Genomic DNA, 25404 nt, shown 5'->3' on the forward strand with positions numbered 1-25404 from the left:
ACAAGTACAGGTCAATGTTCCAAAAAAGTCGTGAGTTAGGGTTAAATTTGAAAGTGTCTGCAATTTTGCCCAGACACGATAGGAGGGAGTACATGATTAGAGCCTTGTCAATCAATTCGGCCCTGCAGGGAATGTGCAAGGGTCAAGGGGTAGAAATTTTTTCAGCATGGTCTGTGCTTGTTAACAGGAGAGACTGCTTCTACAGGGATGGGATACACTTAAATAGAAAGGGTGCAAGAATATTTGCTGATTCTATCGAGGCAGTGGTGGGTCGGAAAACTGTTAGCTTGGGGGCGATTTCACAGACTAAAAGGTTAAAAGTAGCCGCAGGCAGAGGTGAAGGTGATTCTTGCACAACTTCTATTAGGATAAGTAGTGACCTGGAGCGAGGGGTGCTGGGGGTTTCAGGGACTGATGGCAGTCATCGTGAAACAGGTGAGTATATGGAATGTGTCAGGGTAACTGGGAATAGGAATAGGTGCATGTATACCAATGCTATAAGTATAGTAAATAAATTTGATGAATTTGAAGTGTTGGTCAAGACATCAAAGGTCGATATTGTTGGGATAGCAGAGAAATGGTGTCACACTGATATTAGGAATGCAGAATTGGAATTTGGGGAGTACAATGTGTACAGAAGGGATAGACAGGATAGGAATTTCATGCTGCTAATTAAGAAAAACATAAAATCAAAAGAAGTGCATCCAGTTGATATAGATGAACAGTGCACTGTTGAATCAGTTTGGTGTGACACAAGCACTGTGAAAGCAAAAATAAGAGTAGGAGTGTGTCATAGGCCTAATAACTCGAATGAGTACAATGAACAATCGTACAGAGAAATAGTGGGCTAGTAAATCAGAATGTCAAATAATATGGGAGATTTTAACTTCCCAGATATTGACTGGAACTTGTGGGTCGGTAACTCACACACTAGTAAGACTTTTGTGGATTTATTGGATTACTGTTTTCTGCCGCAGCATGTTCGAGAGGCAACCAGAAAGGGTAATACTCTTGATCTGGTTACCAGCAGTGATCATTCGTATATTAAGAATTTGCAGATAAAGGAACCACTAGATGGCAGTGATCACAGTGTACTGATGTGGGATTTACTTAAAGATATAATTACCATCAGGGGTAAAGGAAAGGGTTTTTGTTTCCGTAAAGATAAGTACAGTAGTCTCAGACAGTTTTTAAATTCTGTACAGTGGGATCAACTGACGATGTTACCAAAAGTAAATTCTAAGTGGGACGCATTCAAGGAATTAATCGTGGAAGCTACTAAAAGTTTCATACCTATAAAGAAATATTCTTCAAGGTTTAGGCCGAAATGGTTATCAAATGAACTAATGAGACTCGTGACAGAGAAGAAAAATCGACGGGATGCATATAAATTATCAAGCAACTCAGAAGCCTATGGCAGATATAAGCTAGTCTGTAATCAGGTCACAAAGGAGGTTAGGCAGGCGAAGACAGATTACGAGAAATCTTTGGCAAAGGATGCTAAGAAAAACAGCAAGGATTTCTTTACTTATACAAACTCTAAAAGAAAGGGGGTGAATCTGATTAGTCCACTTGATATCGATGGTTCGACTGTTGATGATCCTGCTCAGATAGCAAACAAACTGAATGAGTATTTTGCATCTACATTCACACATGAGGAGTTATTAAGGTTTGAAAATGGCAGAAGGTTATCAGATTGTAGCAGGGTATTTAATGATTTTGTAATAACTGAGAGCAAAGTGGAGGAGAAATTGTTGTAGTTAAACATAAGAAAGGCACCTGGGGTGGATGGGATCTATCCAGTTATATTAAAGGAGGCGGCAAAGCAACTAAGCAAACCCTTAGCCATAATTATGAGAGCATCCTTGGACTCAGGGGAGGTCCCCACGGACTGGAGATGTGCAATTGTATCCCCAATTTACAAAGGGGGATCAAAGGGTGACACGAGTAATTACAGACAGGTAGTTTACTTCTGTTCCGGGTAAAATAATGGAGTCACTGGTTAAAGATACACTGCAGGATCATCTAGACAAGACTGCAGCAATAATTCAGACACAGCATGGGTTTGTTAAGGGAAAGTCTTGTCTGACATTATTAGGATATTATGATGTGGTTACAAAGGAACTGAATGCAAAAAATAATTTTGATATCATATATTTGGATTTCCGGAAAGCTTTTTTTTTTTTTTTTTTTTTGTTTTTGTTGTTTAGGAGCATTAGCAACTAAGGCCATATTGCTCCGGGATATGCGGTGGTCATTCCCTGACCTTTCCGCATCCTTCATATTTGGTGGCGACGGGCTCGAACCCCGGTCTAATCAAGAAGCGTGTGCTATGCACTGCTGCTCCTTCCCACCTGGCTACGGAGGCGCCTTCCGGAAAGCTTTTGACACTGTTGTGCATAGAAGACTACTGTACAAATTGGAGCAGAATGGTATTAAGGGTAAGATGCTACAATGGATAAAAGGATGGTTGAGTGGGAGAAGACAGAGAGTGGTAATCAATGGGTGTTGCTCTTCGTGGACTAATGTAATAACATTGAGTGGAGTCACAGGGTTCGGTGTTGGGTCCACTGTTTTGTATATTTATCAATGATATTGATGAAGTATATCAGGCTTAGTGTCGAAGTTTGCAGATGATACAAAGGTTGGTTGGGTTGTTAATTACACTAATGGCAGTGTGCTACTGCAACAGGATCTAGAAAATTTGGACAGATGGGCTAAGAAGTGGCAATTGAAGTTTAACCTTGACAAATGCAAAGTACTGCATATGGGTAGAAGTAACCCCCAGAGAAACGTACCAACTCTGTGGTACTACACGTAAGGTGGTAGAAAATGAAAAAAGACCTGGGAGTAATTGTGCAGTCACATATGAAGTTTTCTGAGCAATGCAGACAGGCTGCCAGGGCAGGTCAATCCAATGATATATAGGATTTTTGCTAGCAGGGAAAAGGAGGTGATTGTCCCTCTGTATAAGGCAATGGCCAGGCCACGCCTTGAGTACTGCGTACAGGTCTGGAGGCCTCATTTTAGGAAGGATGTTGATTTGCTTGAGCGTGTACAGAGAAGGGCAACAAGATTGGTGAGGGGAATGAAGGGATCCTCTTACCAAGGGAGGCTTAAGTTCTGCAAATTGCAATGGCTGGAGACTAGGCACCTGTGTAGTGATCTGATTGAGGTGTATAAGGCCTTGAATGGGTTGAGCACGCTGAATTCTGAGATCCTTCCACTTGTTCAGATTACAAACCTAAGGGGGCATAAATTCAAATTAAGGAAAGACAGATGTAGAATAGATGTGCGGAAATTTGCCTTTAGCCAGCGGGTGGTTAATTGCTGGAACAAACTTCCATCTGTCGTTGTGGAAGTTGATAGGTTAAATAAATTTAAGGGGGAACTGGACAGGCATTTGGAGGGAATGGTGCGATTTTTTTTTTTGGTTGATGATACACTTGCTTTCTTGCATCACATGCCACTACTACTACTATATGGAAATAGTGACCTCTATAATCGTATTTTGAACAAATAAGAGCGTAGAGATACATAAGAGTAGTGTTAGAAAAGAGAGAGTATATTTATAAAGTAGTAATGTGATTGGTATAAAAGGACTTTACCGATATAAAGTCACAAGATATATAAAAAATAAAACAGATCAAACATGGCCATAATAAAAGGAATAGAAAGTAGACCAAGTGATATGGCTACTATATTTACTAAGCAAAAAGGATGCATGTACAAACTGCTATAAATTGCTTTATCCTGTAGCTAAGTCACTAATATAGTTTTGCTTTAGATACATTCATCTACTCTACTATATATGTGTGCTTTATTTTCCCGCCCTCTTTCTTCCACTACGCACTACTTGGAAACTCCAGGTATCATTCCTTATTATGATACTTTCGGTTTATTTCTAGGCCTGTTTTGACTTAAGATATTTTTTCGCCTGATTTTCCCTGCAGTACAAGCATTTGGTATTCATCTCCTTTTTTATACTAACTCTTACAAAGCCAGAGCCTTTACTAAAAGGTTGGGCCTTACAACCCCAGCTAGCTCAGTAAGTTTTAATATCTTTTTCTATACTTTTCACCTTTCTAATTCTACCTTTCTTCCCACTAGTAGAGCTATTAGTGCTATACAAGGGTGATACGAATGTTTCAATTATCCTCATTCTATCACTATTTTTGTTTTTATTTAAATATGCATTTATCCCTTCCCCACCTCAATTTAATACCTCTCCCTATAACCACGTGCTTGTTACTATTTATTTTAATTCTTCTAATATTCCAACACCAAATTATTTTAATTCTTCTAATCTGCACAAAATTACAACACTAAAATATTCTTCCAAATTTAATCAAAAATCTACATATATTTTAAAACCTTTTTCCCGCTCTAAAAACACTTAATTATATATTTTTTTAACTTATCCTTATTTTTACCTTAATAATTTTCATTTCATTGACACTGTGTTGGAACTGCCTTGTTCAAACTGTAAAAGAATGTGCTAATTTTTTTAATTTTGCTTTTTGGCCTTATTTTACTTTTCTTTTACTGTTATGGACAAGTACAGAAATACAGTTCCTGATACATGGTTAGGTGGAATCCCCTGATGAAATACCTAACCATGTATCAATATCTACTTCCGCTGATATCAGACTTTGCAATTCAGCCCATAATTTTCTTAATTCATCATAAATTTTAGGATATTAACATTCTTTCACCTTTTTCAAATCTGCTGCTTTTACTGCTACTTTGCATGTTTTGGTGCATTTGTCATACCTTGCTTATTCATTTTTTGTTTTGTATTTTTCCATCAACTGTAACTTTGAACTTAACTTACATTTAATATATATATGTATAGTATTAGCATGTAAATACAAACTGCACTCTGTGTATTATATCATCAATTACAAAATCGGTCAAACAAACTTTTTCATCAAAAAGTTTGTGGACTTTTGTATCCTGGAATTGCATTGTATCAAGTTACCTGCCATATGGTGACTCATCTGTACATAGCAATGCATGAATTTCCCTGTTTATGTACAGTCAATGTTAATCAGCATACATTAAGTAGGTGTTCTATGTTTTTTGTCACATTTTATAATGAGGAATTTTAATTATACCGCTTCACTTGTGTAAAGTTCAGAATATAATTTATTATTAATAGAGCCTAACCTCACAGATGTTCTGTCATTCATGATTTAGCAGATGTTTTATTATAAACTTCTTGAGTGACTGCTGCAAAATTTAAGATACTTCGAATTTTAAACTTGCCAAAGAAGTGAAGTAGTGAAATGGGAAACAGTGAAATGTGATTTTCAAGGCTCTATTATAATAAATACATTCTAATCTTTACACAGATGAAGTGATTTAATTTCAGGTATCCTGATGAAGATAATCTGTGCAACATGCCATTTAAACATTATATGAATGATTTTACTGAGCAGTAAACTTTCATCAAATTTTGTTTAAAATTTCAGGAAAAGTGCAACAGAAACCCAAAATATGTTAAAATCAGCTTTCAGAGAAGATGCTGTGTGTTATTCAAAGATTTTCCAGTGGTTCACAATGTGTAAAGAGAGAACCACTTGTTTATCAAAGATGATCCTCACTTAGGCTGCTTTTCAAATCAAAAATGCTCACTACAATCAATTCAATCATGTTCTTGATCTGATCAGGAGTGATCAATATTTACCTATTCATGAATTTGTTAGTGAAATTGGTATATCTCACAAGACATATCAATCAATTTTATTTTAAATGGGAATACAATTTGTTCCAGCAAAGATTGTACTTTGCATCCCTGCTGATGATCACAGAGAGCAGCGAGTTCTTACATATCAGGATCTTCATCAACATGCTGTTACTAACCTGCACTTTCTTTCTTCCATCATTACTGGTGATTAATTATGGGTGTATAGCTATGACTGAGAAGTAAAGGCTAAGTCTCTAAATGAAAGATTCCACTCCTTCAAGGCAAAAAAAAGCAAGACAGTCTTCTTGATCAAATGTGAAATTCTTCTTATCATATTCTTTCACTTACAGGGCACTGTTTATTATTTGTTCCACATGGTCAAATAGTAAATCAGAAATAATAAAAACCAATCAATAGCAATTGCACAATGCTGTTCACAGAAAATGCCTGGGAAAGCAGGCTTTAGGGAATTAGGGTTTGTAATGACAATGCCTCTGCACATTTGGTGCTTTCCATTGAAGAATTTCTTACCTATCACCATGGTCTTCCATCAGCTAGTTCAATGATTTAGCTCCTTGTGATTTTGTTTTGTTTACCATGCTTAAAGCCCCATTAAAGGGTCACAGATTTTCTGAATGACCCAAGAAGTTATTCAGAATATGACACAGAAACTAGTAGCAATTCCCAAAAGAATCCTATAAAGATCATCCAGCAGTTGCAGAAGCAATGAAATTTTTTTATATAGTGTCAAGGAGACCACTTTGAAGAAGATCCATTGAAATAGCCTGAAAGATTCATCATTTTCCAAACTTTTTGATTACACCTCATCTGTCTGTACAAATATGCATTTATGGGTGAATCTACATGTGCCAGCTGAAAAATCCTATTCCTCTAACTGACATAGGTTAATTATAGCCATGTAAGAGAACTTTAGGAATTCTTCCAAGTCTCTGATGGGATATGAACTCAGATCTCTCCAAATAAGTGACAAATGCTGAAAATACTATATTGTCATGGAGGACTAAAGAACTGGGACGTTACCAGTAGTGCATATATTTGAGTTGACTGCAGTTGAATCCACATGGCTACAAAATATGTTTAATGATATTCTTGTTAAGTGACACTAGAAGTCAATTCCTCTGAGCTGTGTAGTTGTCCTGGAGTATAAAAGCCTGCCCCCAATATAAAGAGTTGTAAAATCACCAAAGATTTGGATCACTCGTGGCTGTAGCAACTGTAGAAAACTAATGCTGCTCAGACCCTCATTTTGGGAGAACATTGGACTGGGTTACTTAATCATTAATTAACTATTAACCAGAGGATATGACAATACTCTTCATCACAAGGCCAGAGTAACTAGGTAAGTAATGACCAAGGTTATGAATAGTAATACCCACACAAATTCAACAAATATGAACTTTTTAACATTAATACCTGTTCATTGCACTAGAGTGAAGGGGGGGGGGACACAACGTTTGAGACATTTCAGGACAAATAACTTGTTCTTGTTTATACTCCAGCACGATGACCAGGTCAGAGGAGTTTAAAATAAATCCTAAATACAATTGTTAATCGTATTTAGCAGTCAATGGGCTTAAACCACGGCCCCTCAAACAGCACGTGCCATTGCACTCTCGTTCCCGACCACCTGGTTAAGAAGAGTGGGTTCTTCACAGGAAGTATAAAAAGATGACAGATATGCAGAATGATGCATTAGTAAGCATATGAAGGTGATTATATTAAATGAAAATTGGTTAATTTGCAGTTTACTTCATTTTCTCTATGGAGGGCCAGAAACATTTCAAATTTTCCAGGAGAGGAACATTTAGAGTTTCTTATACATATTTTAACAGATATGTGTTGTTGCACATTTCAGCACATATACTTATTGAGAGAGAATTGCCCAAACTTAAGAATTATTATAATAAACTGAAATACCTGGGAGCAGAGGTTTCTTCTTCTGACTGTTTCTTTGCTTCCTCAGCCATTTTTTTATATTTCTCCTATTACAGCAATAACAAGATAAGAGTGATTAAATCTTAGTGGCTTCTGCAATAAATCAATCTCTCTCTCTCTCTTTTTAAATTTAAAGTTTGTACTAAAGTATGTTTCCAAATACTATACTATGATTTGGAATTTATGTTTTTTTTATATAAATTATTTATTTAAATTTATTTTTAATGTATGTAATAGGCAGATACCGAGAAACATTCATCAAACAATGACAACTACATTTCTTAAGTGCTAACTGAATAATTTTATTTTTATACATATTAGGACCAATTCTGAAAAAAATTCCACTTTTAGATCATTACACTGTATGTAAAGAGTATTAACTTTTGATGTTCCTTTTGCAGAAAGTAGTTCTGCATTAAGATGAAAACTGTAGGCAAATGACATGAAAAAGACAGTACAAACATCTGAATTTTATATTTTTGGAATGCATGAAGTGGTTTTAAATAAAAGATGGTTGATAAAATCATCTACATTTTAATTTTAAAATGATATTGTTACAAGAAAAGATCCTAAATGAATGACTAATATAAGCACCACCCTTCCTCCTTGATCAGTAAAAGTTAAAATAGCAAAGGCAAAGTGGTGTTTCATTGAAATAAAAACTTACAGTCAACTGCTCAAATTTTGTTGAGAAAAGTGGCAGCATATTCCATAAAAGAAAAAGAAAATAGAGAACCTCTACTAAATGTGGCATCCAATTGTGAAAGAGTAGTAGAGGTGTTAGGAATTTCTTGAACTAGTGTTGGAAAGTATGTAGCGACTGAACAACCATCAACATCAAGGAAAAGAAGATTCCAAAAAGATACAGAAGGTTATCAGAATGGTCAATTTCAATAAGAATTGTTTAAGATGTTTGATTTGTAACCATCACACAAATAATCATAATATATAATTATTAAAATATTTTAAAGCTATTTTTTGATGTAATAAAAATAAATCCTCAACACAGCACTTACAGGTCTATAAATGCCATATTTTGTTAAATTATTATATAATTACTTACTTCACCCTTTGAAGTACTTTTGTAAAAAGGAGAATATTTGCACATTTTAAATATATAACAGACTCTGAATACAAGGATGCTCTCATCATTATATGGCTAAAGGTTTAATTACATCTGTTGCTTCTAATTTAATCAGGTAATGGAAATTAACTACATTTAATTTCCGTACCTGTAAAGAGGTTTGTTCTGTCTTGGCATTATTATCTAGTAATAATTCTAAAGCTTTGTTTTAACCTATCAATTCAAAACAGGGGTTTTCAATTGATATATTACAACCTTTGACTGCTACTAAATAACAAAATCTGAATCTTGTAAAATGAAAGTGAAAGTAAAAGTGAAAGGAAAATGAAAGAAAACTTGCTGCAAACACACTACAGATTGTCATTTTCAACAGTTCTGCATCTTCCTTAAGAATCTACATTCCATTATATCTTGTATTGATTCTCCTACCTATAAATTAGGTAAATTTATCACCAGCATCATCAGAACTTTAGTGGGTAATATCAAAAACACAATGGGTCCTGATATGAAATACAGGCAACCCCCGTATAATACGTTCTACAAGGTGGTTTTGCTCTAACACGATTGATAAATTCTGCCAATCCTCGCACAACATGGTATGGTGCCTCCGTAGCTAGGTGGGCAGGAGCAGCAGTGCGTAGCACACGCTTCTTGATTAGACCGGGGTTCGAGCCCGTGCCCACCAAATACGGAGGATGCGGAAAGGTCAGGGAATGACCACCGCATATCCCCGGAGCAATATGGCCTTAGTTGCTAATGCTCCTAAAAACCAAATAACAAACAACATGGTACTTATATAACACGGTTAGAGAATTGCGGGAAACCTCACATAACATGGTATTTTTGAGCTTTTGTGCTCGGAAAACCCTGCTATTATGTTAGATGTAATTTTTCAATATTTCCATTCCTTCTTGTGAATCCCCGCTGTTGACTCGCTATTACCTTCGTGATATTTTTCTAAACCACATTTCTGGAGGTCACTACCATAAAATAATAAAAACAATTTGCAGTTTCCTGTTTATTGGGCTTTTCTGTTAGTGCAATCGGGTAGTATACTCAAATCGTATTGCATCTGCAATAGTTTCGATAGCTGTAATTCTGTGAGTTTTCACGTTATTATGGTGAAATGTGTTTCCCCTTCCATGAAATATTCAATCGTATAAAAAACAAATAATTTTCAGAAACTCATTACTCTAGTATCTCACACGCGCATATTGTGTTTGTTGCAACTTGTGCGTGCTGTGTTCTTTTTTTATTTATTAAAGCAGAAAAATCTAGATTTCAAAGTCAGATTATTATTACTATTGAATAATGTGCAGGCCATCCAAAAGGTTTAAGTTATCTAAACATTGAAGTGATGTTCTTACCACCTAATACAACTTCTTTAATTCAGCCATTAGATCAAGGCATTATATCTACCTTTAAAACTCATTACATCAGAAAATCGTCACAATGGATTTTGGAAAAATTTTTTTATTCCAAATCTGTTTGGCATGGAAACATTTTTAAATTGTGGACTGTGTTGCAATCATAGCTTTATCACTCAATGAAGTAAAACCGTAAACATTAAATGCATGTTGGAAAAATGTACAGCCAGAGTCAGTTCATTCAGGAAATATGGTCGAACTGGTGTGACAGTAGAACTTTCTAAGTCGGTAGGAGAGGAAGGCTTTGATGATGTGATTACTAAGCATGTTCACGAATTACCAGTAGTAAAGAGGCTGGCAAAGCAGATTTAATGGAAATGGCATCGGAGATAAATTAAATCAGAGGATGATATAGCACAGATTAAAATTCTGAAGTTATAAATTTTACACTAAAAAGCATAGGGGAAGCATAAACTTAGCTGAGCAATTAGAATAAAAATTTTTGAATGCAGATCCTTCGAGTGAAAGGAGCACAAAGTTCAAAAGGGAGCTTCAAAAATGTTTAGCTCCATACCAAGAAATTTACAAAGATCAAGCAAAAGCAAACAAACCCAGATTACTCATTTTTTAAAGAGAGCTATAGATACACAAAACCTAGATGCTGCAGAAGTTCAGAAGGTGATATTCTGCTACAGACAAAACTTTCTCTTTTGATTGTGCTTAGCAGTGATGCAGAGGAAGAAAATTAAATGAACGACCATTTTCTGACATATATGTATCACAGTTTGTAAGGTTTGATGTTTGCTCAGTTATTACTAATTATTTCTCGGCCTCCTTAGCTGAGTGGTTAGGAGCGGGAGTGCAGTAGCACACGCTCTTTGAGTAGACCTGGGTTCAAGCCCCCTCCCTTTTTGTACTGGTTCTTAGTCCCATATAACACGGTTTCGCATTACACAAGATTTTGTAGGAACCAAACTACTGTGTTATACGAGGAACTCTGATATAATGGAAGAAGAGGCATAGGTATAAAGTATATCGTGTCAGATGGCACCTGGGATTTCTCCCATCTCTGCGTGTGTTTGCTGTATCGAGGACAGTACACTGTCAAGCCAGAGACTTGAAAGTCTATGGGCCATGTCTGTGCAGTGTGATGTGTTGTGCCTATTGCTTGTCTGGCTTATTGGCCACCAGGCCCCTAGTGGGGCCCAACGTTGCCATATCTCGCCACGCGGAGGCTAGCTGGGTGTGTTCTGTATCACAACAAGTTGCTCTGGCAGGTCCTGCCACCTAGTTTCCTGGGATTTCAATGGCTAGTACCTTAAATAAAAAAAAAAAAAAAAAAAAAAATCACGTTTGACATTTATGCTTAATGAGATTGCTGTTTGGAAATTGCTGGTTGGGGTTGAACGCTAGAGAGGTGTGTTAAAAGGCCTAATAGGTCTGGCAAAATTTTGATGTTATTAAATTTAGATGTGAGGCTATATGCTAGATGAAAGATAGTGTTAGTTGTCCCCTACTGGGACCACAAAAAAAAAAAAAAAAAAAAAAAAGGGGGGGGGGGGGGGTCACTAGAATTTGACCGAAAGAGATTTACATGAAAGCAGTAGAATTTAGACATTGATTAGAATTTGGTGGCATTGTGTTAAGGGGTGTACTCAGTTGGTTTAGTGAGAGAGGGGCAGACTGAAGACTGGGTGGGAAAACAGATAGAAGAATAGGGACGATAGAGTAGGCATCTCCAAAGAGGTCAGTGGAGACGAGCCCAACCAGGCGAAGTATGGGAGGAGCCAGGTAGGGGAAGAGACAGAGACCTGTCTCCTCCCTCCCCTGCCCTGGGATGGGGGTGGGGTTTTAAAGGGAACCGGGTTAGAGTACTGAGTTCAGATCGCCAAATGGCGCGTCGGCAGCAAAGCCACAGTATGTCTTTGTCGGTGATGGTTGTCATGTCCGTGTAGTGTCGAATCCGGTAAGAAGGTCAAGCTGCCCACACACTCTGGGGGTGGGATATGTCAGCTGGCAGCAGGAACCCACCAAGCAAAGGGGTGGGAGAGAGACAAATTTACTTTATTCATAATCTGCATTCCTACTCCATTTGCATTATTTTTTTTTTTTTATACTTTTTTCTTATATTTTATAATTTTTTTTCCCAAGTTTTATATATATATATATATTCTTTTTTTTTTTTTTTTCACTCACACTCATTCATCTTTTTCCCACACACACTTTCATTCATTCTTCTAGGTTTCATTTCATTTATTCGAATCTTGCATTCTGCACTGCACTCTCTGGGCACCTCAACTTACTAATTCTTCAGTTGTTATTGTTATTTGGTTTTTAGGAGCATTAGCAACTAAGGCCATATTGCTCCGACGATATGCAGTGGCCATTCCCTGACCTTTCCGCATCCTCTGTATTTGGTGGGCACGGGCTCGAACCCCGATCTAATAAAGAAGCATATGCTACGCACTGCTGCTCCTGCCCACCTGGCTACAGAGGCGCCAATTCTTCAGTTGTGGTGCAGGCCTAGCCACAAGTTTTTTTATGGGCCAGGGGAGAATGCAGTGTTTGTGTGGTTAGTAAATGTTTGTTAGTAATATATAAAGTAATATAAGTTATTCCTAATCTTGGCCAAACCACATTTGCTCTTCCACTCATTCTCATTCACTCTCTCTTTGCCTCATGCTAGGTCACTCTTTCTTTCACCAAAACTACCATTTATTCCCTTATATCATAATTCCCAATTCATTCAATGCCCAACCTATTCATTCTGTCTTTCATTCTCATTCATTCATTCTACAATTCATCCCCTTGCTACCAGCTTACTGATATTTTTCAGCTAATCGGCTTCCCTGGCTGCCTGTACATCTCCCCCCCCCCCCACATGGTTACTTATTTAGTGTGGGCCCCAGGTTCCTACATATGGCAGGGTAGTCCTGGGGAGTTTTTTAATGTCAGGTTTCTGTCAGGGTGCAGAATAATGCTATCCTGGCAATTTTTAAGTCATTGTCTGGGTGTGGTGAGAAACGTGGGCAATTTTAACTATTGATTATTGTTGAATTGCCATTCTTTGTATTGTTCTGTGCATTTCGAATATTTTCTGAGTGAAAATGTAAAGGCTTTATAATTTGAAAAGAAGACAGTAGTTTTCCTCTTCAATGATGAACAGATGTTCTTCTCCCCTGGGAAGGGGACCAACCTGTGCTATTAGCTCTGTTCTGGGGGATGTCATATATTATACATTCGTATAGGATGTGTGCCCAGTCTTCACTCTCGCCACAGGTGCAGTTTGGGTCATCAGTCAGCCCTAAGGAGGTTAGTTTCTCCTTTAGGGAGCCATGACCTGTCAATATAAATGTTGTAAAAAGTCCAGGGGCATACCACTTAAAAAAGGATGTTGACTGGTTGAGGCACGTGTTCGGACTGCGTTGGAAGAGAGAGTGGGAATTATAGAAGCCAATTCAGAAGAACAGTGCACATAGAAGTGTCTATAGAAAAGGCATGCAGCAGAAACAAAACATCTATGAGACAGAGTGGAAAGACTCTGTTAGAGATGAGTCATGAATTAACCTACCTGCCCTCTTTTGAATGGAATCTAGAGGCCGGAGAGTTTTGGGGGCACTGCCCCAGATGTAGGAACAATATTTCATGGTATGGTGGATTTGCAATTTTTACAGAGTGAACTGCTATTTGGGAGAAAAGTAACACAAAAAGCAAAAAAGACAGAACCAATTTTTTAGATGCAGAGGAAGCTATATTTGTAACGTGCTTATGCTAAGAGAGAGATTAGAAGTCAGGGTAATCCCCAATATAGCTATAGGTGGTTACCACTTATAAGTCTTTAGTGATGGATGGCAGTTATGTTTAAAAATGGTTTTGGAATTGTCTGCTACTGAATAACACTCACTATTAAAAAAAGTAATAATAAATATATGAATAAACATTCAAGATTGGCTCAATGGCAAGGAAGAAGCTTTTAATCAGCTTTTAATCGTGATATAACAAAAGCAGACTTATCAAGGTTTGACTGTTATCTTGCTGATACAGTTACATTATCAACTAAAAATACTGTTCTGCAAAAAAATCCTTGTCACTGTCAACTTAATAAAATCGAGATAATCTAGAATCAAATAAAAGGCTATATAGTTGGGAAAAATAAAACCTTCAATTTAAAAGTAGTAGAGAAATTAAACAATGAAGGAAATGAATAAGATAAAGAAAAGAATTAGAAGAAATAAACTGATCACATAATTGTTGATAAAAAGAAACTATAGGACAACAATCAGATAATAGATGTGATCGATAATGAACAATTCATAATTAATTTGCAAGACTCTCCTCATTCTGAAGATACTGACTTTGAATGTCAAAGCAGAATTGATGAGATTCCATAATGTACAAATGCTCTTCTTGGAATATTCACAAATTATTTTTATTAAGTATTTATGAAAATATATAAAAAAAGCATGACCCTATGAACTAAACCTCATTTGACTAAGTGTCAAGAAGAAGGGGGGGAGAGAGAGAGAGAGAGAGAGAGAGAGAGAGAGAGAGAGACCTCAGAAAGCCTTACAAATAGCAAATTAAATTAACCCTTTGACTGTCCCATCATGGGTTAGTGGTAATATCAATTTTCATTGTTTCATTATGTTCAAAACCATTTTCCCCCCCTTCTAATTTCGTACTTATCAAATTATAGGTGGTAGAATTAATATTTAGTTTTTTAAAAAATATATATTGATATGTATTTTTAAATTTACATTTTTGTTATATTGGCAAAAAAAAGTGATACACTGTAAATGGAAGGAGGGTGAATTAATACATTATGCAATTTGTTGTGTGAAAGGAGACTTTTTCTCAGAGCTGTAAACTTTGTTTGAAACAGAGTACAGTTCACAGTAGAGATCAATTCTAATATCATTTGCTAATTGCTAATACTTAAATCCTTCTCAGAGACAATGAATATCTGTGTGTTAATCTGCATTTTCATGGGTAATGTCTAAACATCTGATCAATACCCAAATTTATATAGAGTTATGAAGCTACTTAGCTTCACAATTTTAAAAATTTGTAAATATGTACACCACTCAAGATGTGCTGCCAGTGATAAAACGAGAGTTAAAGTTGGACTTTCCATGCTCATTTGCTGCTGACTGATGAAGTGGCCACCTGCAATAGCATTAACAGAAATGGTGACATACTGGTCAAGAAGGATCGCAATGCAATTTTTGGGTAAAAGAATCAAGTCCACAGTGCAACTTAAGTGGGAATTTCATACAATGATTTCCAAAACTCCACTGAACAGACATTTGATCTATGACTGGCGTAAGACAGTGGTTTCCAAAGCGTGAGGTGCAACCACTGGGGAGGGGCATGGTTTATTTTTTTTTGGGGAGGAGAGCATGTATCTTTTTTGTATGAAGAATGTTTTTTAAATGAAATATGGTCAAACTTTTTTCCTCTTTAACTCATTACTCAGTTTAGTTATCATACAGTACATTCAAATACAAACTCAAGAGAGCATGAATTTCAAACTCCAACCTTGGTATGATAAGTTGTTCCAATAGGTAGCCACATCCATTCTGCTAATCTAGGTAAGAAGCATATTTCATTTCTTTGAGAAATAAAGTCTCTGAGATTAAATTTATTGGATATATTAATTTATAAAAGTATACTCATAACTAAATTTTATACTCATAGTTAAATTATATCAAATCTGCTTATTTGCACTTGTTCTGGAAGGAGGCATGAAATCATTTAAGAGGGGTGAAAGGTACAGAACTTTGGGAAATGTTTGAATAGGAGATTTGCAGCTACCTGACATTCTATGCACTACAATAAAAAGGCCATTAGGACTACAAAAGAATTTTTTGATTCAATCATTTATGGTTGAATCAAAATCTAAGAACTACACAATTGACAGATGTTATAAGCCATTATTGCAGAAAATGAACAGCTCCTTAAATGCTTTGTTTAATGATGTGCAGTCCATGTTGCAAGCAAGATGAAAACACACACAAACTTGAATGAGATTAAGTATAAAATCTAACATGATTTTGGAACACATACAAGACAGTTCCAAACTTATCATGTTTTGTGCTGCAATTTGTAAAGAAGTGTAACACCCACTTTTCTTTATAGAAAGAAAAATTCCAGTCCTGGGTATAGAGACAAGCTGGATCCTGCAAACTGCCCAGAATTATCTTGGCAACAATGTGCTCTTCCAAAAAGATTGTGTGCATGGACATCCAAGTTCAATTCTGTTGTCAGCTCAAAATGGCAGAAGATGAAGAGCTGGTTAAACATTTTGTGTTTAGTGATGTGTATGGTCCACATCACAGGCAAGGTGAACACACAACTTGAGTGTCGGTAAGTGAAAATCTCAATATAGTTTTGGAACACAGTTCCAAAGTTCATATGTTTAGTGCTGCAGTTGGTAGAAGGTGTAAGACCCATTCTTCCTCACAGAAAGAACACTAAATGGTCCTGTGTATAGAGACATAATAGAGAATTTTCTGAACCAACAAATTACCCAGAATGATGGCAGCAACAATATCTCTTCCAAAATAATGGAATGCCCCCTCACTTCCATAATGACGTTCAAGGCTATTTGGATCTCCACTTTCCAGATTAGCAAGTAGAGTGTGCAGGTCCAATTTTGTGGCCAACTTAGTCACCAACATCTAACAACCACTGGATTCTTATTTGTGGGGTTATGCTAAGGAGTATATATACAAGCCCTCCTTTCCAAAGATGTGAATGACTTGGACATTATTTAATAGCATCAGAGCTTGTAACTCGTGTGTGTGTTTTGTCTGTAGAAGTGTGTTCATAGCTGATTTGTATGTGGTGAGGGCTAGAAAAATCAGAATAACTCATGAGAAATTCCTACACCCTCTGCCTGAGATCAAGTAACTCAGAAACGGTACTAGCGTTTGTGGCACCTGAAGCAAAACCTTGTCACAGCATCTAATTCATATCATATCTTAACATGCATATATATGTAGTAGCACATCTAGAAGTGCCTATTTTAGGCAGACCCTGTAGCAAGTGCCTCCCTTGCTACAAGGTGCACCCGTAGTGTTGGGCCTTTGAAGAGATCTTTAGAAATTCCCCAGTATTCGACAAGAATCAAACCCAGACCCCCCCACCCCCAAACCCGTAGCAGACAGCGATACGTTGTGCTGACTATGACTACTGTCTCTAGGGACTTGCTCTTCTGCAAGTCCCTACAGACAGTAGCCCACTAGTAGAACTCACTCAAAATCATAGCAAAACGTTGCCTGTAACAAAGGACAGTTAACACTTTGTTCATTATCAACCTTTGCCTCTCCTCTCCTATATGGTAATCACATGATTATACATACATGGGTCAATTCTTTAGGGGCAAATTATAGCCCCAAATAATTGAACCATGTAATTTACATTTACAGCGGTTACATTTCAATTGAGATATTTACACTAGCCACATTACCATTCATCTGGCAAGAAGTAGATTACCAATGGAATGTGTGCCACATTACTGCTGCTAGTGCCACATTAGTACAAACCCCATTGCAATATGGGGTTTGTACTAATTTTTATCCACAATATTTCCATTATGTAAACATAATAAAAGTTATAAAATTCCAAATTTGTGAAGTTACTTTTGATTTATCCTGTACAGATAAGAACAATGAGGTCTCCTTTCTGCTTTATATGTAATATCAATGTCAGCAATTTATGGAAGTAGCCATCAAAAAGGAAGCTGATGTAATTTTTTATAATAAAAGTCAATATTATAACCTTTACTCCTTGAATTGCTACTATATGTTGGTGTGCTGTATTTACAGAACTTTATGAATACACTATTAGCTATCATTTTACTTTTGCATGGGTTTAGAGATAGGGTCCATTAATGCCACTTTCACTGTCAAACTACTCCTGAACAAATGTGTCACAGACTTCAATTCACTATAAGGCAATTCATTTTTAATGCAGGTCAGATATGAGCTTTATCAGATATTAGCTTTCTAACCTTCATGTTTGTTGGTCAAAGAAGCTGGTTTCTACTCTCTAATAAGTCAACCATTCTGGAAATGCATTTCTCAACTTCAGTGTGATGTTATCTGCATATTCATTGAGCAAGCAGATGGTAAATAACTGATATATATGTCAAAATGTCCATTTCAGTAGACTCTGTTTTCCAATATTAGAGTTTAAAACATTCACATCAGATTTAGGGGACAGTTTATTTCTTATGATGAGGCACCTATACACACACCAGCCGATGCTGCCAAAGTGTATACTTTGGCATATTTTGTGTTGTAACTTTCTATTACAAACTTTATTTGTAATAGAAACACAATTCATTTGGAACAATACAATCTCAAAATTACCTTAATTTAAGAGAATCATTTTATAAATTTAAATGCACTGGAATTACTATTTTAAAAGTGTGTTTTAATACAGTATCACTGAGAAGTAAACATGCATGTAGAAATACTGTATTAGATGGTTGGAATTGTTAAATGAAATCGTTGAAAAAAATTTGAAGAAGGGAAAAAAAAAAAAAAATAATAACTTTACTGACACAATAATAAATTAAAAAAAAAAAAAAAAAAAAAAGGATCAAAAGTACAGATAGACATAGAACAAAATCAGGTACAGATGAATAGTTAGATAAGTGATGAGTATTTATTTTGAATGGAATTTGATTCATTTTAAAGAGAAGACCACTGTGATTTAAGTATATCGTATTAGAAGCAGTGAATGCTAACAATCCTGGTTGTTCACTGGATTCTGTGCACTCCCAAAAAACTTCAGTAATGAGGGTCTGTGCCATGATTTGAAAGAGAACCAAGAATAATATTAATGCTGCTGTTGTTATTTATTTGGCTTTTTTTTTTAGGAGCATTAGCAACTAAGGCCATATTACTCCGGGGATATGTGTACTTTCCCTGACCTTTCAGCATCCTCCGTATTTGGTGGTCACGGGCTCGAACCCCAGTCTAATCAAGAAGCGTGTGCTATGCACTGCTGCTCCTGCCGACCTGGCTATGGAGGCGCCTATTAATGCTGCAATAAAAAAATAAAAAAATAATAAAAAAATTACTAAACCAGATTTGCCTACACATATTAGTAAGTATTATGTGTTAACATGTATCAGCATTATCTTTGCTTCACTCCCAAATCAAGATATATAATGGCTGTAGCCATCAATGTGCAATAAACTCCCAACAACTTGCAAATCAGGGCATAGCTTCCAATACCAAAGTTTTCCAGCAGCACACAGAGGCCAACCCTATTACATATAATGCTAGATGCTGGAAAGGCACAATGATGCCAGGTGGTAGTAAGACTCCAGAGCAAAATTTATCAGTAATAACCTCCATAGCTGTTACTTATGAATCAATGTGTTTCTATTCAAAATAAATAATAGCTGTGCCTTCATCAATCCATTCATTCGTACTGTGTCCCTTTTAATCTTTTTAACAAACCCTGTTTTGTTAAAGAGGTCAATTAGTTTGATAACGAGATTTTTTTAACCTTAAAAGTTGTTTCAAAAACCATTTTTCAAGTTTAAAAAAAAAAAAATTTGAATTGGATGTTAGTAAAACTATGAAAAGTAAATTTGTAGATGCTGCAGTGTAACACACAAAAAGGAACAAAAACACCCTACATTTCATCAGTTATCTTTTATAACAGTTTTAATACTAGTCAACTCAAAGTTCTTGCAGGTTTTTCACCTTGACCTCCCAAAAGGATCCTCAACAATATATTCCTACATGCATAATTTTATTACTGTAAAACAACTCACCTTTTTCTTTTCTGAAAGTTCATTGAATTCCTGCGCTAACAGTTTCATTAAATGTTGTTTAGACAAATCTGAGTGTTTCTGGCGATACAAAGGAAGCTTCTCTTGTTGGAAATAAAATATAGGAGGTAAAGGTTTTTTATATCGAGTAATATCAACACCATCACTTTCTCCAGTATCGACTTTATTTCCACTGCCATTTGCTGAATTTTCAACAGGAACTTTCTTCTTATTGTTCTTAGATTCATTTTCTAGTTTATGGCGTTCTTCTTCAGATAAACCATTAAGGTAAGCTGCATATTTTTCTTTATATTTTGCATTTGCCTAAAATATAAAAATTACATGCATATAAACAGATATGATCAGAATGTTATAAACCATGTTAATTATATATAAAATTTGATAGGCCAAATAGATCACAAAGTAAGATACCAACTAGTCTGTCATCGATTCACTCATTGAAACAGAGATACAAATATATTGAGAGCATTATATTTTTACTTAACCACCAGTGTAGACACACGCTCACTGATAAAAGAATTCATAGTTATGTGACTGAAAGCAGATCTTCATTGCCTGTAATATCTTCATCAGATAATAAAGGCAGCAATAGCAAATTTAACCCCACAGAAATAATTTCAGTGGTAGTTTAAGGGATATGGAGCAAATTGGTGGGAATAGCACGGCCTCTCATCTAGTCTGTTTCAACCATCACCATATCTGCATGGGTATGTGTAGCTGTCAGGGATCACAAAACTTAACAAATGGTCAGTCTCTTTTGACAAAAAATACCCCTATTTTATCCAAAAAAAACACTGACTGTTTTGTCTTTTGAGAGGAAACCCATATTATTTTTATTGCATATGTTCCTGTTAATTCTTTTTTTTTTCACGATACTTTTGTTTTTCGAAACGAAACTATTTTCATTTTTCACGAAAATTTCATCAAAATAAAATCAAGTGTGTTAAAGTTAAAACAGCTTTATTTCTAGGAAATAGCAATGTAAACCAAAACGGGCTATCTTAAGTCTTTATGGCCCGCTGAGTACTTTTATGCCAATGTTTTAATACACTTTGAATACCTATATAGTACCAATTAGAATACAGACTGATGTAATGTCCAATCTATAATTCATGGCATTATTCTGATCCGACACTTTTTACATCCATTCCAATATTTCATAATAGATTAAATACAAATACATAGCGGACTGCCTGAGTTTTGACTTGTCTACCAGGATTCTACCTATAACTTCCCATCTTTTTTACTACCTTTCGTATATTATACAACCCTTATTAATATATCTTGTTTTAAGCTGACTAATAGCATGTGTCATATATTTTTACCTACACTGTGCTGCCACTTTATTAGGTACACCTACCTAGTAGCATGTTGAGCCTACTTTAGCCTTCAAAACAGCCTGAATTCATCTAGGCATGTATTGAACAAGATGATGAAAACGTTGTGCAAGAATGGAGTACCATGCAGACATAGGTGTGTCACACAGTTCCTTGAGATTCAACGGAGGTGTAGCCTTGCAGCGAACAGCCCTTTCCAGCTCATCCCAAAGATATTCAATAGGATTGAGCTCTGTGGACTGAGCAGGCCACTGCAGCAAAGAAAAGTCACTGTCGTGTTCCTGGAACCATTCCATAGTGATTCGGGCTTTGTGCACCACCGCATTATCCTGCTGGAAGTAACTATCTGACTGAGGATAAAATGTCAATGTGAACAGATGTACTTGGTCAGCAAAGATGTTTATGTACGATGTGGCATTCAGATGTGAATCTATGGGTATCAATGGACCCAACGTCTGTTAAGAAAACATCCCCACACCAATAACACTGCCCCACCACCTTGCACAGTAGTCGCCAGACATGACGGGTCCATGGATTTGTGTTGTTTTCGCCAAATTCTGAGCCTTCCATCAACATGATGCACCAGGAACTTCGACTCATCAGACCAAGCAACTGTTTTCCAATCCTCGATAGTCCAGTGCTGGTATTGCTGTGCCCACAGGAGGCGTGCTCTCTTGTTCTTCATTGATATCAAAGGTATGCGATGTAGCCATCGGCTGTTGTAGCCCATCTGCGACAAAGTGCGACTAGTAGACCTTTGCGATATTTTGTTCTGTGCACCAAGGTTGTGTTCTGATGTGATCTGCAACATTGTGGCCCGTCTGTTTGCTTGCACAATTCTAGCCATCGTTCTCTGACCTCTCTCATCCACAAAAGATTTTCTTCCACAGGAGTGCCATCGAGAGGACATTTTCTGTTCGTTGCACCATTCTCGATACACCCTTGAAACTGTGGCTGGTGAATAGTTCAGGAGAACTGCCTTTTCAGAGAGGCTTTGTCCAGTACGTCTTGCACCTACTACCATGCCACGTTCAAAGTCCATTAGATCACTCCTTTTCCCCACCACACTTTTTTTTTTTTTTATGTGAACCCCAAACATGAGAGGTATTAGAACCTATAGTACTTAGTACCGTGCTTGGGTTGGAGGTTGAGAAGACGAAAGAAGATATTTGTTGACATTGGACTTGAACTTCTGTAGATTGTAATTTTCAGGAAATACGTATGAAGGAAGGTTGTTCCAGAAAACGGCAGTTGAATGAATAAATGAGGAAGATGAAAAGTTGGTTCTGTGGGTTTGAAGTTGGACAGTAAATGGATGTTGGCTGGTGGTGGCACGTGTTCGGACTGTTTTGAAATAGAGAGCGGGAATTATAGAAGCCAATTCAGGAGAACAATGCCCATGGAAGTATATGTAGAAGAGGCATGCAGCAGAAACAGTACATCTATGAGAGAGCAAGTGGAGAGACTCTGCTAGAGATGAATCATTAATTAACCTAACTGCCCTCTTCTGAATGAAATCAAGAAGCCTGAGAGAGGTTTTGGGGGCACCACCCCAGATGTGGGAAAAATATTCCATGGAAGGGCGGATTTGCGATTTATACAGAGTGAGCAGCTGTTTGAAAGAAAAGTAACACCGAGAGCGAAAAAGAGAAAACAATTTTTTTAGATGCAGAGGAAGCAATATTTGTAATGTGCTTATGCCAGGAGAGATTAGAAGTCAGGGTAATCCCCAAAAGAGATATATCATTTTGCCTAGAAATCGGAGTGTCCCTAAAGATAAGCATAGGAGCAGAAGAATCCTTTTTGCGAGATATAAGACAAGACTTAAGTTTTAGAAGGGTTGAAATCAACTAAGTTGTCGTCGCCCCACTGGAGAATTACCTGAAGATCGGCATTTAAGGAATTGGTAGCAGATTTTCGAGAAGTTGAAGCTGACTGAGCAGGACAAAGTTTCTCAAAATGGAAAGTGGAATGCAATGTGCTATCATCGGCAAAACTATGGATAGGATTGCCAGTCAATGGAAGAAGCTCATTAATATACAAGAGGAAAAGAGTGGGGAAAAAACTGAACCTTGGGGGACACTGGCATTAGTGGAGAAGTTAGAAGAGAGAGAGCCATCTACCATCACCCTCTGAGCGATCAGAGAGAAAACTGGATAACCAATTACTAAAAACAGTTGGCAAACCATAAGATGGAAGCTTGTTTAGAAGACCTTTAGGCCAAACACGATCAAAAGCCTTTGAGATGTCAAGAGCAACTACTTGTGTTTCACCGAACTTTTCCATTGAATTTGTCCATAAATGGTAACATAAGCCAGAATATCACCAGTGGATCGACACTCACAGAATCCATACTGGCGATCGTTGATCAGACAGAAGGTTTCTAGGTAGTTGGCGGTTAATTGATTTCTCCATTACTTTAGAAAGAGTAGAAGTAATTGCAATGGGATGATAATTGGATGGGAGGGATTTGTCACCCTTTTTAGGAACTGGCTGGATATGAGCAAATTTCCAAGCAGAAGGAAAAACACCTTTGGAATAAGAAAGTGAAAAAAGGCGGCAAATAAAAGGAGTAAGTTCAGGAGCACAGGTTTTGAGAACAAGTGGTGAAATACCATCAGGACCTGGAGCTTTCTTAGCATCAAGATTCATCAAAATCCTTCTGATATCCTTTTGACGGAAGACCACAGGAGGCATTGAATGGAGCGTGTTGGGAATGGTGGGAGGTGTTTTACCAAGATCATTAATACATGAGCTGGAAGAAAAATGGGATGCTAGCAGGTCAGCTTTATCCTTGGCTGAAGTGACAACAGAACTGTCTGGTTTGGACAGAGGTGGGAGCAGAGATGGGCAAAAGTTGCGGCCAATAGCTTCGGCAAGAGACCAGAATGCTTGGCTACCATTAGGGCACGAAGCAAGTTTTCTACTATTAGCCTGTTCAAACTCTAGTTTGGACTGATTAATAACTGCTTTACAATTGTTGCGAGCTTTGGTGTAGGCAGAAAATGAAACTGAAGAATTAGAAACAAGCCAATTACGATACAAAACATTCTTCTCTTGAACAGCCTTAGCACATTTATTGGAAAACCAAGGTTTAGATGAAGGACACGATTTTAAAATGGAGTGTGGGATAAAGGATTCCATTCCTGCAAGAATAATTTCACTGACACAATCTGAGCAAACGTTGACATCAGAAGTTTTGAAACAGTAATCCGACCAAGGGAAAGAAGTCTCGCAGGTCATCCCATTTTGCATTCTTGTAATGCCAAACAACACGAGGTTGGGAATAGCCGTGAGATAAAGGTTCCATTGGAGAAGAGACAATCACCAAGTTGTGATCTGAAGTGCCTAAAGGACCTCTCACTTCGACCGTGTACTTAGAAGGGTTTTTTGTGAGAAAAAGATCAAGCGTATTGGCTGTATGGTTAGGTTTGTCCGGTATTCTTGTAGGTAAATGAACAATCTGTGCTAGATCATTAGTAATTGCAAAAGCCTCAGCATCTCGACCTGCTGGGTCGGTGTGACTAGAAAACGGAAGCCAGCTGGAGTTGTGAACATTAAAATCACCAAGGAAAATTGCCTCACTGTTAGGAAAGTTGGACTGGAGAAAGTCAAGTTGCAAAGAGAGGAAGTCAAAGAGCTCCAAGTGATTAGTGGAGTTGGGAGAACGGTAGAGACAACAGATGAATTTGACACAATGAGGTAGAGAGATTTTAAGCCAGAGAAGATCAAAGAGAGGAGATTCCAAATTGCCAAGTCTTGACAGGGAATATCAGAACGGACATATGCACAAGTACCACCTTTGAGGCAAAAGGAATCATACAGCGAATAATTTGGGCATCTGAGATGATGAGCAGTAGTTGAATCAACCGATAACTGACATTCTGTCAGAAAAAGTACATGGGGTTTGGCAGACTGCAAGTGGAAATGGACATCGTTGAGATTAGAATTGAGACCATGTATATTTGTGAAATGAATTAGGAAGTCCTTGGGTGGTTTAGATCATTTCGCAGATAAGCTTGCTCTATTAGTTTGACAATTCATGGTGTATTCAATGGTAAGAAAAAGTGGGTGGGACATGCTGTCCCACCCACTGAATTACCACGTGTACGCCATATCCAATGAAATTTTTGGATATGGCGTACACGTGGTAAGAA

General features: G+C 37.0%; 1 protein-coding gene across 2 annotated transcripts in view; it reads right to left on the bottom strand.

The window, feature by feature from the left end:
• LOC150085466 (nucleolar transcription factor 1-A-like) overlaps window positions 1-25404 on the bottom strand; it is a 451866-nt gene that overhangs the window by 188298 nt on the left and 238164 nt on the right. For both annotated transcript variants that reach the window (XM_090374048.1, XM_090374049.1), the window contains exons 11-12: window positions 19893-20213; window positions 7628-7692 (exon numbers count right to left, since the gene is read on the bottom strand). In XM_090374048.1, the coding sequence (XP_090230174.1) occupies window positions 7628-7692; window positions 19893-20213 (386 nt within the window). The remainder of the gene's footprint in view (window positions 1-7627; window positions 7693-19892; window positions 20214-25404) is intronic.

This window comes from Mastigoproctus giganteus, chromosome 5 (genome assembly GCF_048544385.1).
Source record: "Mastigoproctus giganteus isolate SK-2022 chromosome 5, ASM4854438v1, whole genome shotgun sequence".
Lineage (NCBI taxonomy): Eukaryota > Metazoa > Arthropoda > Arachnida > Uropygi > Thelyphonidae > Mastigoproctus > Mastigoproctus giganteus.